General features: G+C 42.2%; 1 protein-coding gene across 4 annotated transcripts in view; it reads right to left on the minus strand.

Annotated features, from left to right (window-relative positions):
• LOC137371283 (actin-binding protein WASF3-like) overlaps nucleotides 1-17,049 on the minus strand; it is a 142,443-nt gene that overhangs the window by 111,073 nt on the left and 14,321 nt on the right. For 2 of the 4 annotated variants that reach the window (XM_068033581.1, XM_068033584.1), the window contains exons 2-3: nucleotides 4,391-4,466; nucleotides 3,879-4,037 (exon numbers count right to left, since the gene is read on the minus strand). In XM_068033581.1, coding sequence (XP_067889682.1) covers nucleotides 3,879-4,011 — 133 coding nt within the window. In that variant the 5' untranslated portion in view covers nucleotides 4,012-4,037; nucleotides 4,391-4,466. Of the gene's footprint in view, nucleotides 1-3,878; nucleotides 4,041-4,390; nucleotides 4,467-8,010; nucleotides 8,239-17,049 lie in introns of those variants that run through there. The other 2 variants (XM_068033583.1, XM_068033582.1) reach the window with 2 other exon arrangements.

Consider the following 17,049-nt stretch of genomic DNA (forward strand, 5'->3'; position numbering starts at 1 on the left):
ATTAGAAACCAAAAATGTAACTTGTGTGTAGATGTAGAAAACATGGGCATGGTACTTTTTAATACTTTGCATCTCTCTCCACAGAAAGGGGGATGATGCAGACGACTAACTAAGGATGAGTGTGAAATATTGGATGGTATAAATACACAGTGAGAGGGGAAATATTATGGATTTAGCATCTGTTAAGATGGATAACTCACCAGTCCTGAATGAAATGTATGCCAGGCTGCTAAGAGAAGCAAGGGAGGAAATAGCGGAGGCTCTGACCAACATTTTCCAATCTTCACTGGTTACTGGCGTGGTGCCGGAGGATTGCTAACATTGTTTTCAAAAGGGAGGAAGGGATTAACCGAGTAAATACAGGCCAGTCAACTTAACCTCAATGGTGGGCAGATTATTGGAAAATAATTCTGAGAGACAGTATGAATAGTCATTTAGAAAGTCACCATCAGCATGGATTTGTTCAAGGAAGGTCGTGTCTGACTAACTTGATTGAAATTTTTGAGAAGGCAACTAGCAGGGTCAATGAGGGTAGCACATTTGATGTGGTCTACATGAATTTTAACAAGGCTTTTGACGAGGTCCCATATACAGAATGGTCATAAAAGTAATAGCCAATGGCATCCAAGGGCAAGTGGCAAACTGGATTCAAAATTAACTCTGTCAGGAAGCAAAGCATAATGGTCAATAAGTGTTTTTGTCACTAGAAGGCTGTTTCCTGTGGGGTTCTGGAGGGCTCAGTACTAGGTCCCTTGCTTTCCTTGGTATATATCAATGATTTAGACTTAAATGTAGGGAGCAGGATTATGACATTTGAAGATGATACAGTAATTCATGTGATAGTAAGGAAGAAAACTGTAGTAGACTGCAACAAGGTATCAATGAATTGCTCAGGAGGGCAGAGGAGTGGCAAATGGAATTCAATTAGAAGTATGAGGTAAGGCAGTTGGAGAGAGCAAACCAAAAAAAAAAAACAATATTTGTTTTTATTATTCGTTCAGGGAATGTAGTTGTCGCAGTTATTGCCCATCCCTAACTGCTCGTGAAGGTAGTGGTGAGCTGCATTCTTGAACCGCTGCAGTCCTTGGGGTGTAGGTACACCAACAGGGCTGTTAGGAAGGGAGTTCCAGGATTTTGACTCAGCGTCAGTGAAGGAACAGCGATATAGTTCCAAGTCAGGATGGTGATTGGCTTCTTGATGCCATACTCGATCAAATGCTGCCCTGATGTCAAGGGCAATCACTCTCACCTCACCTCTGGAATTCAGCTCTTTTGTCCATTTTTGGACCAAAACTGTAATGAGGTCAGGAGCTGAGTGGCCTGAGTGGTGGAACCCCAAACGGATTGTCAGTGAGCAGGTTATTGCTGAGCAAGTGCTGCTTGATAGCACTGCCGACGCCTGCTTCCATCACTTTGCTGATGATCGGGAGTAGACTGATGGGGCGGTCATTTGTGCACAGGACATACCTGGGCAATTTTCCACATTGCCGGGTAGATGCCAGCGTTGTAGCTGTACTGGAACAGCTTGGCTAGGGGCGCAGATAGTTCTGGAGCACAAGTATTCAGTACTATTGTCAGAATGTCGTTAGGGCCCATAGCCTTTACAGTATCCAGTGCCTTCAACCGTTTCTTGATATCACGTGGAATGAATCGGATTGGTTGAAGACTGGCATCTGTGATGCTGGGGATCTCAGAAGGAGGCAGAGATGGATCATCCACTCGGCACTTCTGGCTGAAGATGGATGCAAATTTTTCGGCCTTGTCTTTTGCACTGATGCGCTGGGCTCCCTCATTGTTGAGGATGGGGATGTTTGTGGAGCCTCCTCCTCCTGTCAGCTGTTTAATTGTCCACCATCATTCACGACTGACCGAATGTGGCAGGACTGCAGAGCTTAGATCTGATCCATTGGTTGTGGGATCGCTTATCCCTGTCTATTGCAAGCTGCTTCCACTGTTTGGCATGCAAGTAGTCCTGTGTTGTAGCTTCAGCAGGCTGACACCTTATTTTTAGCCTGGTGAAGCTACAACACAGGACTCCTGTGCTGCTTCTGGCATGCCCTCCTGCACTCTTCATTGAACCAGGGTTGGTCCCCCGGCTTGATGGTAATGGAAGAGTGCGGGATATGCCAGGCCATGAGGGTACATATTGTAGTTGAATACAATTCTGCTGCTGCTGCTGATGGCCCACAGCGCCTCCTGGATGCCCAGTTTTGAGTTGCTAGATCTGTTCGAAATCTATCTCATTTAGCAGTGGTAGTGCCACAGAACAGGATGGTGGGTACCCTCAGTGTGAAGACGGGACTTCATTTCCACAAGGACAGTGCAGTGGTCACTCCCACCAATACTATCATGGACAGATGCATCTGCAACAGGTAGATTGGTGAGGATGAGGTCAAGTAGGCTTTTCCCTCGTTAGTCCCCTCACCATCTGTCACAAACCCAGTCTAGTAGCTATGTCCTTTAGGACTCGGCCAGCTCCATCAGTCATGATGCTACCGAGCCACTCTTGGTGATGGGCATTGAAGTCCCCCACCCAGAGTATATTATGTGCCCGTGCCACCCTCAGTGCTTCGTCTAACTGATGTTCAACATTGAGAAGCACTGATTCATCAGCCGAGGTGGAGGGGGGGAAAAAGAGGGGTCTCAGTAGGTGGTAATCAGCAGCAAGTTTCCTTGCCCATGTTTGACCTGAAGCCATGAGACTTCATGGGGTCTGGAGTCAATGTTGAGGACTCCCAGGGCATCTCCCTCCTGACAGTATACCACTGTGCCGCCCCCTCTGGGATGGTGGTGATGGTGTTTGGAACATTATCTGCAAGGTATGATTCCATGGAGTATGACTATCTCAGGCTGTTGCTTGACTAGTCTATGGGACAGCTCCCCAATTTTGGCACAAGCCCCCAGATGTTATTAAGATGGACTTTGCAGGGTTGACTGGGCTGAGTTTGCTGTTGTCGTTTCCGGTGCCTAGATCGATGTTAGGTGGTCCGTCGGTTTCATTCCTTTTTTAGACCTTGTAGCGGTTTGTTACAACTGAGTGGCTTACTAGGCATGGTCACCACTGTCTCAAAATGATAATCCCTTTTATTCTACTGAGCAATATCAGCTTCTTAGAAAGATTGTTCCTAATCTTTCCCTATTCTAATTTAACATAGATATGGAAATAAAAGGGAACTGAGAGACTTTACACTTGTAGTTTTTCTTTAGTCACAAATACAACTTTAATACTAATGTGCATGTGTGGTTAAGCCACTCTGCCATCAGCAGCAACTCTAAATTACAAACAAACAATAAATACATTGATCAACCATGTTGGGATCTGGCTGAAGGCAAGGCACTTTCAGCATTGTTAACCTCGATAGATAGCTTAAATATTGACTTCAGTGTGCCAGTGAAATTTAAAATCAGATAAATCTTGATTTTCACATGATCCTCTTTTCTATTACAGTGAGCAGACGCGTGGGCTGAAAATTCAAGTGAAATAGAAGTACAAATGCGTTAACACCAAGAAACACTTATTTTGGGTGTTGCTATACTGGATTTGTACAATCTGCTTTCCCAAATCATCTGTAACTCCTGATGTTTTGGCAATACAATTTATAGGCAAACACCAAATGTATCTCAATTTCTGAACTCTCCATAAATTTAGTTATTTTGACTATACTTCTTTTGTTAACAGGAAAGTGTCTATGCACAGATATTAGTTACACCTGCCAATGTTATCTTTATCAATATTTGTATCAAAAGATTGAAATTTAGTGGATTGTATCAGAATGTTTACATAAAAATGCTTATGAGACAACAAGCATGTTAGATTCAAATGATGAAAATAATCTAAAGTTAACAAACTCAGAAAACAAAGTGACTTCTAGACTTACTGAGACTGCTGAGCTGACGAATGATGGCCGCTAGTGTATTGTTTGTGACACACTCCAGTTCATTGCTAATTCTTTCAGGCAAAGCACCATGACAGAGGTGCCTGGGTTCAATGTTCCTCTTTACTAATGGCATTTTTTCTTGCGAGGATAGAAAACTACCTGCTAAAAGCAACACGCATTATTTAAGAGGACAAGGCATCAAATTTATTTCAATTTAGTTTCATTTAGCTATCAAACATTTTTGCTACACATTAGATATGTCATTTTGCCCAGTTAAGGACAAATAAAGCTGCTAAAGCTTCAGCATACCGTATAAATCTGAAATTCACCACATTTTGAGAATGTGAACTGCACTGACTCTAATATTGTAAAACTGAGATTTACCAATGAAAGCAAACATATGAACAAAGGGATAAATCTTTTGATGTTAAATCATCCGATCACCGTTCTATTGTCTAAAACAAATGGCCGCCAGATTGAAGTATTACAGAAAAAAAGAGAGAGATGCTGACCTGCTAATCCTGTTCTCACTGTAATAGCTGATCATACCTAGCCAGTGGTTACCTTCCACAGCTGAAAGAAGCTTGCCTGGAAATTGAAACATCTGTTGATTAACAGTTTGACAAACAAAGCTGTGAAGTCAGCATACTTAAATAACCAGGAATAAATTTGTAAATAGAAATGGCTACCATACAGTCCTACATAACAACCATCACTGCATTCCAACACAATTAGCACTTTGCATGTTTCTGAGAAATGTGATAATAAGGCATTATACAAATGTATGTTTGTTTTATATTCACAGCAATGGATCTACTGTGACACTGAAACTAGAAGACAGATTATACAGTTGCATACAGGTTGTGCTATCATGACTATGAGGGCTGAGAATTCAAAGCCCTAATGATAAACAGCTCATCCAATATTCTTAAGAGTGCGTATACAAGTTAACATCTATTAAAACATTCTTGAAATAAGATCTTTGTCCTGAATAAATTAGCTTATTAACATGCAACTTTATTAACAAAACTAACGGATACTTTGTAGTCGTAAATGACAAGTCGTTTTCTTTGCCTATTCCAACTAGATCTTAGTGGGTGTTCAATTATCAGCAATAATGCACTTATTCAAAATGTTTGCATTTTCTACCTCTATTACATGCCATTCCTCAGCTCAGAGGGCTAGCAGGCAAACTTCCAAAATTTGTCAACGCTATTTAGTTATTAATGACATGAAAGCACACAGAGCAACCAAATGTGACTGTCGCTCTGATTTTTCTCTTCCTCTCAGTGGAAGATCATGTGGCTTTTATTCTGCACCTTCTCTGGATGTTCTAAACACTTCCCCTTGGTGAAATCATCCACACACACAGGTCAGCTTCCACATGTACGATGATGATACCCAAAACTACCTCTCCCGCACGCCTCTTGACTCCTCCACTATACTGTCAGATTTCTGCTCCAACATCTAATCTTGAATGCAACACAATTTTCTCCACTGAAAAACTGGGAAACCCAACTACCGTCTTTCCCTCTGAAAATTCTGTACACTTTTTATTGATTCCATCGCCATCCCTGGCCATTGTCTCAGGTTAAACAAGACTGTAATTTGTCCCCTATTAGACCCCCAAGCTCAGCTTCTAAACCCATATCTTCTCCATCACGATGAACGCCTATTTCCAGCTGTGTAACATTGCCAACATATGAAAATGACAGTCAGGAAAAGGCCAGCTGGTCAATCAAGCTTGTCCTACACTCATGATGCCAGCTGTGGCTCAGTTGGTAGCACTCTTGCCTTTGAGTCAGAAAGCTGTGGGTTCAAGTCCCACTCTAGGACTTAAGCACAAAAATCTTGGCTGACATTGCAGTGCATTACTGAGGGAGTACGACACTGGCGGCGGTGCCGTCTTTCAGATGGGACGTTAAACAGAGGTCCCATATTCCCTCTCAGCTAGATGTAAAAGATCCTCCGGCACTATGTCGAAGAAGAGAAGTTTTCCTCAGCGTCTTGGCCAACATTTATCCCTAATCAACATCACAAAAACAGATTGTCTGATCATTAGCAAATTGCTGTTTGTGGGAGCTTACTGTGTGCATATTGGCTGCTGCGTTTCCGACATTACAACAGTAATTACACTTCAAAATACTTCATTGGCTGTAAAGCACTTTGGGATGCCCTGTGGTTGTGAAAGGCACTATTTAAATGCAAGTCTTTGTAATCTCTTAGGAAAGGTAAAGTAAGGGAAGGGAAAGAGGGAAAAGAAGAAACTTCCTCTCCGATCTCCTCAGGCAATCAAAACCAATCCAAAAGATGACATGACCATGCATATGTTATCTTTAGTCCAATTACAATGGATCAGTATAAAAGGTTTAAATTAATGCTCCAATTAATTTCCTCATATTTCTATTTGCTGATGCTAACTGACTTTGCTGTCCTGATTTAGGATTTATTTGCTGAAGTGGCAACATTACCAAAAATAGCCCTTTCCAAACTTTCAGGCCAGGAATATTTAAAACAAGCCAGCAAATAAGAAATGTAAACACAAATAATGACTCAGCTCATTGGGCTTGGAGGGTGGGATTGCCAGGGCTCTGGAGCTGCACGTGGTCAATGCAATGGACTTTGCACATCCATGCATTAGAATGAACTCAGTGGAGACTGCAAGCTATCTAATATTTATATTACTTATGGCAAATTGTTCTCAGAAATTGCTGAAGTGATTATTCTATGTGATTCTCAATCTGCATACAACTCTAGAAGCCTGTATGTCTGGGTTGGAAACACTGTACTGACACGATAAGATTAATTGCAGAACATAAAAAGCAATCTCTGTTTTCTCAACTTTAAAAGCAGGGAGATTTATTTCTTCAAAAAGAATGAGACTTTAGGTCATCTGAACATGCATGGTAGATTATTTATTTGCTGTTGAGCATGGACGATAACAGGTCACAATAACAGGAAGTCAGCTGGAATTGTCAACTGTAAAATAATTAGTCTGTTAAAAAGCACTTTTAAAAATAAAGTACCACAGTTTAAAACTAGTGCTTATCCTATATTAACATAGAATTAAATGTAATACTTTCTTATTTGGAACTTTAGTCCTCAAGATTTAACAAGATGAATACAGAAGCATTAATTTCAGTTTATTCTATATCAACTGCACCAAGGTTTTATTTCCTAAGCAGAGTTGAAAATTGTATCATGACTGTGTCTGTAGAATTGCTTCTTTAAAACAATGGCTTACAACATTTGATTGCGTAAAATCTTATTCCAGAAAAATGTATTTTGTATTACATGTGAAGAAATTTACCTAAATGCTTTGAATCTCTCTGCAGGCGATTTCAAAAAGGAACAGATTCTGTAAAAATGGTGGAATTGCAATTGACTATGAGGAATCCTTAAATTTAACTCTAGATCTTCTTGAAATCAATAACAATAAATGGCTCCTTTCCTCAATATAAAGGAAATCAAGTTTTATGCTTTAAATAGCTTATGCGTCCTGTGCACATGACAGTCTACTGTTGCCAAAGGACCACCCTTGTTAAAAGATAAGCTTTTCTCCTTGTATGCAACAGTATAATGCAGTGCATAATTTTCTATCTGGCTTTTACCCAGAACTCAAATCAATTTATGATTTATGTCTTAGATATGATTACTAACCAAGTGAAGAGTATCTCACAAAATTAGTCCACAGCTGCATGCAATTTTTCAGCTCAAGGTGAGGGATCAATGGTGAGGAAAGGCACATTTTCCACTTCCTCTACAAAATCATAATAAAGCACTCGAGGTCAAATATGAAATGAAGTGCTATAATCCCAAGCACAGAAAAACACTAGTATAATCTTTTACCATCCTACACCAGCTTCCATGTCATCCAAATCTATTAACTACAGCTTAAACCTATATAAAACTAATGTTCAAGTACTCTGAAATCAATCTGATTGACAACTACATACACCATTTGGTGAAAAAGCATTCCAACGCTTCATTGATAAGAACTCCATTACACGATCATACAAACATGTGTGTTCCTGAACAGTACAAAGTGGCAACATATTACAGGCAGATCTGCACTATTGGCACATGTCCACAAGCAACACTGTTGAAACGGTGGAAAGTTAATTTTACTTACCACTTGTATGGCCTCCAGAGAAGCAGAATATCATCTTAAACATTGGACCATCAGCAACAAATACTGTCAACTCCGCCAGTCAGCTGCAGGCAGCCTCAGAAAAGCTGCATTTCTGTTCTGCTATTTTCAAACAACTGCATGTGCATAAACTCAGAATAACTAAATTTAGAGTTTTTTAGGGTGTCAATTTGGTTTTGCACTTGCACCTTGAGTTCATCACTGAGATTCACTTCTTCTTTAAGACACAAGAGTGGCCAAACATTTATGGCTACTGCTGAAACATATGAAGATCATAGGATATTCCTTTAATATGCAGTATTCCCCATGTTACTGTGACACTACCATGCTGGAAACAATGCAGGGATGTTCAACACTAGATTTGTGATGGTTCTTCCATTAGAGATATCAATACTGAATCTTGCTAACACTGGACAATGAACTACGTCGGGATTTCATAAAAGTGTTGAAAACAGAGGGGTTTGTAAAGACACATTATTCTGCCCTTTAGCAGATAATTAACTGGCCATTTAATAAAAAAATATTTATTAGGCAACACTGGATCTAGTTCAGTTCAAATTATCTTTGGATCAATTTTTTCAAACTATTTCAAGACAGGCATCCATTGAACCATATCCCAGCAAGGTGCAAATTCCTTTATGAAAGGGAGTACAGAAATATTGCCAAGAAAATGAAGGGGAAAAACAAATAATAATAATGGGCTGGAACGTGCTGAGAAAATAAAAAGGTGCATGGACAATACATGCCTTTTTATTTTGTTACGACCGAAGCAGGAGTGCACTGTCTTTCTCTAATTCCAGTTCTCCACAGGTCATACCTTATATTTAAATGTTTACCCAGTTACCAATACGGTCAGTCATAGACTCTACTCTTTATCCCAGAATAAAATACACCAACCAGGTTACTTTAATGGTCACAAAAAGTTTTATTTTTGTACTAAAATCTTGGACTACTATGTGTTTCAAAAAATTAAGAAAGATTTTGTTCAGTGAAAGACACCTGCAAAAAATAATTGGCCTTCCAGCAATGTTTTGAAAGGAAGTTCAGAACAAAGGGTTGAACTTTATGGGTGTTTTGAAAGGAAGTTAAACTTGCTAAAGAACAGGAAGGTCAGCAGGGGTTTGACCTTTCTTCAGAGCAGCTTGAGTGACAAGGGGGAGACAGTATGTCTGGACATGTGGCCCTGTTCAGGAGGGTGCTTTTTCACTTTGGACCATTTAAAAGTCTGTGAATTGGACAAAGAGCAGGCATTTTGAAATCTTTGCTTGACCTGCCTGGAGCCAGAGAGAAAAGACCCAGAAAGTGTTATTTTTCTCTGTAAAGGAGACTCGCATCTCTTGAAAATAAATTCTGTATTTGAAAGGTAGCAGATTCCTGTTGTCTCCAGTCTCTGAAGAGTTTCTGTATCCAGTGAGAGTCCTGTTGCCTCCTGTGTTTTAAGAAAATCCTGAAATCTGAAGAATTCTTCTACTGCTAGACTGCTGCTTCAAAAGCAAGCATACCTGCTGCTACACCCCGATGGAAGACCTGTGACACCTGCTGTAGTTAAATTGCCGTGAACACCTACCCATCAGACTGTTCGTCAACCTCGCCTTGAGAAACAGAGTGACATCTGGCTATTCGACTCTGGGACACCTCACCGTACCGAAAACATCCTACCAGAACGTGAACCTCAATTATTTTTTATTATTCCTTCCATCCCTAAGGAACCGTTATAATCCAAAACCCCCTTTTGAAACCAGTTAACCATTTCTTTTTGAATATATGTGGTGTGCATGAGAGTTAAGGGAGTATGTTTTTTTTTCTACGTATAAAAATTTATCTCGTTAGTAGGCAAGACCTATTATTTCTTTTGTTACAACTAAGGCGGGAGCAATGCACCGCCAATTCAGTCCCATCACTCCACAGATCGCAGCATATTAAAGTTTTCCCACCCAACCAGAAAACAGCTAAATTAAACACTCCAGTAACCCCCAGAATAAAACAGACCAAACCGGGTATCTTTAGACAACAAATGTAAAAAAATTTAATCTTAAACACTATTAAGACAAACCTATGTCTAAAGACCTTATAACTTCTTATTTTAACCTAACCTCCCCAGTCACACACAGTCAAAACTAACAGTTAACCGGCTTTAAAAGTGGTGTTTTTTTTTTAAATTAGCAGCTTAACAATAAATAAGTCTCTGTGGTGTAACGGAAACCACACCTGCCAAAATGAGACATATTAATTTCGTCATATGAAACATTATTTTTGAACTGTTACTGGACTTGAAATAACTTGTTTAAAAGACCATAACAGTGACTGAAAACATGGCTGTACATTTGCATTCTGAAAGACAGTTGCATAGAGAGACAACTGGAGTGCTCCCTGATTCAATTAGCCAGATGGATTTTGTCAATAGTGATGATCTAGACACATTGAGAGTCATTGAACCAGCATTCCACCCCCTCCCCCCGAGAGTGTCTGGTAAGCTGGCTGGAATCCACAAATCTCACAGGTAAGGCTGCTCCACACAAGGAGCTAGTCACATGACTAACCTGCTGGCCAACCTGGGGTTTTTTGAATTGTGCCTGACACAGAACAATTTAAAGAGATTGCAACTGAATTTCAAGACGACAGCATCTCTCTCTCTGTCACGCAAAGTTCCAGGGACCCATGGAAGTAATTTAAGCTTCAGGACAGAAAACCAGCAAAACAAGTTTCAAAGTGTGCATTGGGCCCCAATGAGAACTGCAAGAAATAACTTCAATCAAAGATTTTACATCCAATCCAAAACCAGAAACTAAATTCCATCTACTGCTTCAAAACTTGCCCCTTTGATTCTTTCTCCTTTTCTGTCTCCATTTGCGTGTGTTTATCACGCATGCATGCTAGCATGGTCATGTCACATATTTTTAGCAGTTTTAACTGAATTAGAGTTTTAAGGTTAATAAACTTATACTTTTCTTGTTTAAATCTGAGAAAACCTGTCTGGTTGATTTCTTTGCAATCACAATTAGAAAGCAGTGAGCAGGGACTCACTGAGGGTAAGCTAAAAACACGTTGTTTTAGAAATTAAACCCAGTTATGGCCAAACCAGGAAAAGGCTGAGAGGGGAGCCCTAGACCCCTGCCTCACCTGGTCGTAACAGTGAGTTACATTCCTGATGGGTGAGGTATTCTAATTTGAAAATAATCAAATGCTACTCGAAGTCTCTACGTGGATTTGATGAAATAGTCTGTTCTTGATCGGCACTCAAAACACTTCGGCTGCAGCAGGCATCCAACAGCTCCTTCGACGATGAGCACAGCAATAGGTCAACTTGAATTTTAAACTGACAATCTCGGAGTCAAAACTTTACCTCAGTAATACCAACGGTGTCTTCAAAAAAAAAAGGGATTTTTTTCCTCCTTAGGCAATTAACTCGGCCTGCAATTCTTTGCAGAATTTTTGCTGAGAGAAAATAGACAGCTCTCCTCTTCAGTCACACGCTTCGCTGGAGAGTCTGTCAAAAACTGGGTCAGACCAGTTTTTACACAGTTAAGTGGAAACATTATACCATGTGACCTCTCTCTCCTGCTGTCACCTAGGTAGCAAAATGCAGCTGAAACATTGTGCCTCAGAAATCCAGAAGCTTCTCTCTCTGTTTTTCAGACTCTTAAAGGCACACTGTTTTTAATGATGAGAAAATAAATACGGTTCCATGACACTTTTCTAATAAATAGTTAATGTTATTGTTTAAAGAAACCTGGTTTAGTGGGCTTTATTCTGGGGGGAAAATATAGTGTTTAATTTGGCTAGTCTTCGGTATTTGATATGCTATGACCTGTGGAGTAGTGGGAATGAATTAACAGTGCATTTCTCCCACCTTGGTCAAAACATAATAAACAAAAACTATCAGTTTATTATTATAAAACAAGACCTATCCAGTAAAGAAGCAAAGCATCAACACAGATTGAAATATGAAAGTTCCCTTTTTAAATACCAACCCACACACAGACACACTGGTTAAAGAGGGGAAAAAAGAAATTTTCTCGGCAGAGGCACCACAGTGGTGCAGTGGTTAGCACCGCAGCCTCACAGCTCCAGCAACCCGGGTTCAGTTCTGGGTACTGTCTGTGCGGAGTTTGCAAGTTCTCCCTGTGACCGCATGGGTTTCCACCGGGTGCTCCGGTTTTCTCCCACAGCCAAAGACTTGCAGGTTGATAGGTAAATTGGCCATTGTAAATTGGCCATTGTAAATTGCCCCTAGTGTAGGTAGGTGATAGGAGAATTGAGGGAAGGGAATATGGGATTAATGTAGGATTAGTATAAATGGGTGGTTGATGGTCGGCACAGACTAGTGGGCCGAAGGGCCTGTTTCAGTGCTCTATCTCTCTATGATGACTAGGTCTTTTACAAAGATGAAAAAAAATACTTTTGCCAAATACTTGTTAATTCTTGAAGAAAAAGGATGAGATATGTTGTGCCCCAATTAGGGCATAGTCTGGCATCCAAGTACATGCAGACGGGTCACCGGGATCTTTTCTGGAGCAGTTCGTTTTAGGCGGCATCGAAAAGTAATCTGGCAGGCTTTCCAAGGTGCTACCCAGGAAAAATGCGGCATCAGGGCGCTATCAAAAGTGAAACCTCCTGACCACCGTAAATCTTGACGTTACTTCTCTGTAAACATGTTCCCCAAGTCGCCAAGGTTTCTGTTGTTTATTGAGCTTGAGGTATGTGACATCCAGCAAAGCTTTGTTTTCAAAAAAGGCCTCTCAGTGACTGTTGTAAAGAACACATCCATGGAATCTTTTCAGTTTTCCCAAATGAACCAAGGTCCATAATTCTAAAATATGAGTCCTCAAAAAATTAACAAAATACAAGCACTTTCATAACAATTTGCTCATAAGATGTGGGCCTCAATGGTAAGGCCAGCATTTATTGCCCATCCCCAATTGCCCTTGAAAAGTGGTGGTATGCTGCTTCTTGAACTGCTGCAGTCTACATGGTAAAGGTACTCTCAAAATGCTGTTAAGTAGGGAGTTCCAGGATTTTGACCCATTACTGATATCATTCCTGCACGACAGTCAGGACTAGGAACTAAATATACCAGCTTATAAGGTTTACAGGAAAGATAGGGAAAATGGTAACAAAGGAGGTGTACCTTTGTGACTAAAGATGAAACTACTTCAATGATTAGAGGATAATGAGAGGTAGGCAGGCAGTGGAGACTTGATGGATAGAATAAAGGAACAGAGAATTAGAATTAGAACATTACAGCGCAGTACAGGCCCTTCGGCCCTCGATGTTGCGCCGACCTGTGAAACCATCTGACCTACACTATTCCATTTCCATCCATATGTCTATTTATGAAGACCAAGATCCCATATGCTTTGCCAACTACTCCCTCAATATATCCTGCCATCTTCAAATATCTATGTACATGAACTGCCAGGTCCCTCTGTCCCTGCACAGTGTTTATAACTGTGTCATTATATATATATCGCCCCTCCATATCGCACAGTGTTTATAACTGTGTCATTATATATATATATCGCCCCTCCATATCCCTTCTGCAAAAATGCATCACTTAAGGATTTAAGACTATAGTAGGAGTTGGGTATAGGCCTCGGTAGCAGCTGTGAAGTGGCAGATTGCATTTATGCAGAGATTAGACAAGCATGTAGCAACGGCAGAGTGGTCTTAATGGAGGATTTTAACTTTCATATAAATTGGAATTAGACTAGCACGTCAGAAAAGTAGTGAATTTCTTGAGTGCGTTCGGGATAGCTTTCTACAACAATATGTCCTACAGCCAACATTGGAGCAGGCCATTTTAGATTTAGGAATGAGTAATAAGCCAGGTTTAGTTAACAGTAAACATAATATGATAAAGTACAACGCAGTGTTTAAATGGTACAAACACGAAGTAGCTACTAAGATTCGAGATTTAGGGAAGGCCGATTTCAATGTGATGAGACAGAGACTGTCCACAGTAAACAGAGAAAAATCGGTTAATTGGTAAAAAAAAAGATCAGTGGGAAGTGTTCAAAAAACAGAACCTGTTCATACCTCTAAGGGGCAAGAGCTCTACTTGCCAAAATAAAAAGCCATGGATGACTAAAGCGATAAGAGACAACATAACCCTAGCAAAATTAACGTCAATGGGAATCGGGGGAAAACTTTCCACTGACTGGAGTCATACCTAGCACAAAGGAAGATGGTTGTGATTGTTGGAGGCCAAACATCTAAGCCACAGGACATCGCTAGAAGAGTACCTCAGGGTAGTGCCCTAGGCCCAACCATCTTCAGCTGCTTCATCAATGACCTTCCCTCCATCACAAGGTCAGAAGTGGGGGATGTTCACTGATGACTGCTCAGTGTTCAGTCCCATTCACGACTCCTCAGATGCTGAAGCAGTCCGTGGCCATGTGAAATATGACCTGGACAACATTCAAGCTTGGGCTGATAAGTGGCAAGTAACATTCGTGCTACACAAGTGCAAGGCAATGACCATTTCCAACAAGGGAGAATCTAAACATCTCCCCTTGACATTAAATGGTATTACCATCGCTGAATCCCCCAACAGCATCCTGGGGGTTACCATTTACCAGAAACTGAACTGAACCAGCCACATAAATGCAAGAGCAGGTGAGAGGCTGGAAATACTGCAACAAGTAACTGACCTCCTGATTCCCCAAAGCCTGCCCACCATCGACACAGCACAAGTCAGGAGTGATGGAATACTCTCCACTTACCTGGATGGGTACAACTCCAACAACACTCAAGCTCGACACCATGCATGACAACGCAGCCCGCTTGATCCACAGCTCATCCACCACTGGCACACAGTGGCAGCAGTGTGCACCATCTACAAGATGCACTGCAGCAACTTGCCAAGCCCCCTTCAACAGCTCCTTCCAAACCCACGACCTCTACCACCTAAAAGGATAACAGCAGCAGATACATGGGAAAGCCACCACCTGCAATTTCCCCTCCAAGCCACACACCATCCTGACCTGGAACTATATTGCTGTTCCTTCACTGTCGTTGGGTCAAAAACCTGGAACGCTCTTCCTAACAGCACTGCGGGTGTACCTACACCAGATGAACTGCAGTAGTTCAAGAAAGCGGCTCACCACCACCTTCTAAGGACAATTCAGGATGTGCAACAAATGCTGGTCTCGCCAGAGATGCTCACATCCCATGAAAGAATAAAAAAAATGAAAGGATAAAGCATAGAAAAATGTAGAAGTACAAATCCTGGTGAATGGGAGAAATAAATTATGAACTGACAAAAAATGTTATCGTCGGGGCAGTTGAGCTAGTACCGGAAGCCTACCGCCAGAAGTTCCGAACCCTCAGGAAGCAGACTGATCAAACTTACTTGGAGTTTGAGAGCAGTAAGCAGCTGGTTTTTCACCAGTGGCTGATGGCTCTTAAAGTGCAGCCCAGCTGTGAAGACCTCAGAGCAGTGATTTTGCAAGAGGTATTTAAAACTTCTCTCCCCCTCTCCATAAAGACATATGTGGAGGAACAAAAAGTACATAGAGTGAGGCAAGCCGCAGTTCTGGCTGAGGAGTTTGCTCTAATATACAATTCAGTTCCCCAGGGGAAAACCTTTCCTAGCCACCCCCACAAATCCGGAGGACAAAGGGTGGGAAGGTGATCGGAGCCCAAGCAGTCCTGGGAGAAAAGAAAAGCAGGACACACAGGGGGCCCTCCTCCAGCCAAAAAGGAAGGTGCTGTAAGTAGGAGTGAGACCCGGAGGCCTCTGTGCTTCCATTGTAATAAGGCAGGTCACCTCAGTGCTGACTGCTGGAAACTACGGGGAAAGCCTGTAGGGTCAATCAGGACACACCCACTCAGTGAAGGAGAAAAGGACCCTGATGGAAAGCACAGCTGAACAAGCTGTGGCTTTCACTGCAGCAGTAGTAAGACCCAGAAAACATACTGCTGCGGGTGCATGAAAATTTAATAGGATCCCTGAAGGTTATCAAGAGTTTCTGTCTGAAGGGAGAGTAACCCCATAACCCATATGGGCAAGCAAGCCCATAGTAATCCTCAGGAACACAGGGGCCACCAGATCCCTTTTACGGGGAAAAGGCCTGACCTTTCCCCCAGAGAGTGCAGTAAATACCAGAATGGCAGTAAATGGTATTGGAGGGCAGTGTACGCCTGTTCCTTCACATCGGGTGCACTTGGAGTGCGACTTAGTTTCGGGACCGTTGACCGTAGGGATTGTCCCAGGTTTGCCTGTGGACGGGGTTGACCTGCTCATAGGTAATGAACTGGCAGGGTGGTGGGGGGGCAAGTGTTAGCTTCCCCAGTAGTGAAACAGAGACCGCAGGAGGTCAGAGAGACAGGGCAGTGGCAGGAGACGGTCCCCTGCAGTTCCCCTGAATGTGTAGTGAATCGAGCCATGACCAAACCAGTTCCCCCAGAGGAGACGGAATTAGCACTGCAGGCAGATGACCATGAGGTCTGTCTGTCTGAAACACATTTGAAAAGTTACAGGATCCAGGGAATGGATTAAATGGATCTTCCCTAGCTGAGACTCAGTGAGCCGACCCAGTACTGATAGAGTTAGCACAGGCTGCCCACACTGAAATTGAAGCAGAGGGAGTCCCTGATTGTTACTATTTAAAGAACAAAGTGATTCCTGACAACGCAGCTGGCCGCTGACGTCATCAGACTGCGCCAAGCTACGCACATGCACAAACGGGCTCCTGCTCTCTGCGGGTGCGCGGCGTTCTGCATTGCCAGGACTGGTTGGTGCATGCGCAGATGCCATAATCGCGTAACGCGGGGAAGTGGGGCGAAAGGGGAGCGAGTGGCTGCAGACCTTACTGGCAGTGGATGCGCTCTCCTTTTCCCCACCCCCAGCCACTGACTGCAGGCCGCTCGCTCCACCTCCCCCCACATTCCCAGCCGCCCACTCCCCACCCCGACACGCTTCCCCTACCCTCCCTCTCAGGCCATTGTGTGCTGCCATGGGTTTACGTTGCCTTGCTGTGATTATTTGAGCAGCGCCTTCTTTAGTCCTGGCAGCTGCCT

The sequence above is a fragment of the Heterodontus francisci genome, chromosome 6 (assembly GCF_036365525.1).
Source record: "Heterodontus francisci isolate sHetFra1 chromosome 6, sHetFra1.hap1, whole genome shotgun sequence".
NCBI classification, from domain to species: domain Eukaryota; kingdom Metazoa; phylum Chordata; class Chondrichthyes; order Heterodontiformes; family Heterodontidae; genus Heterodontus; species Heterodontus francisci.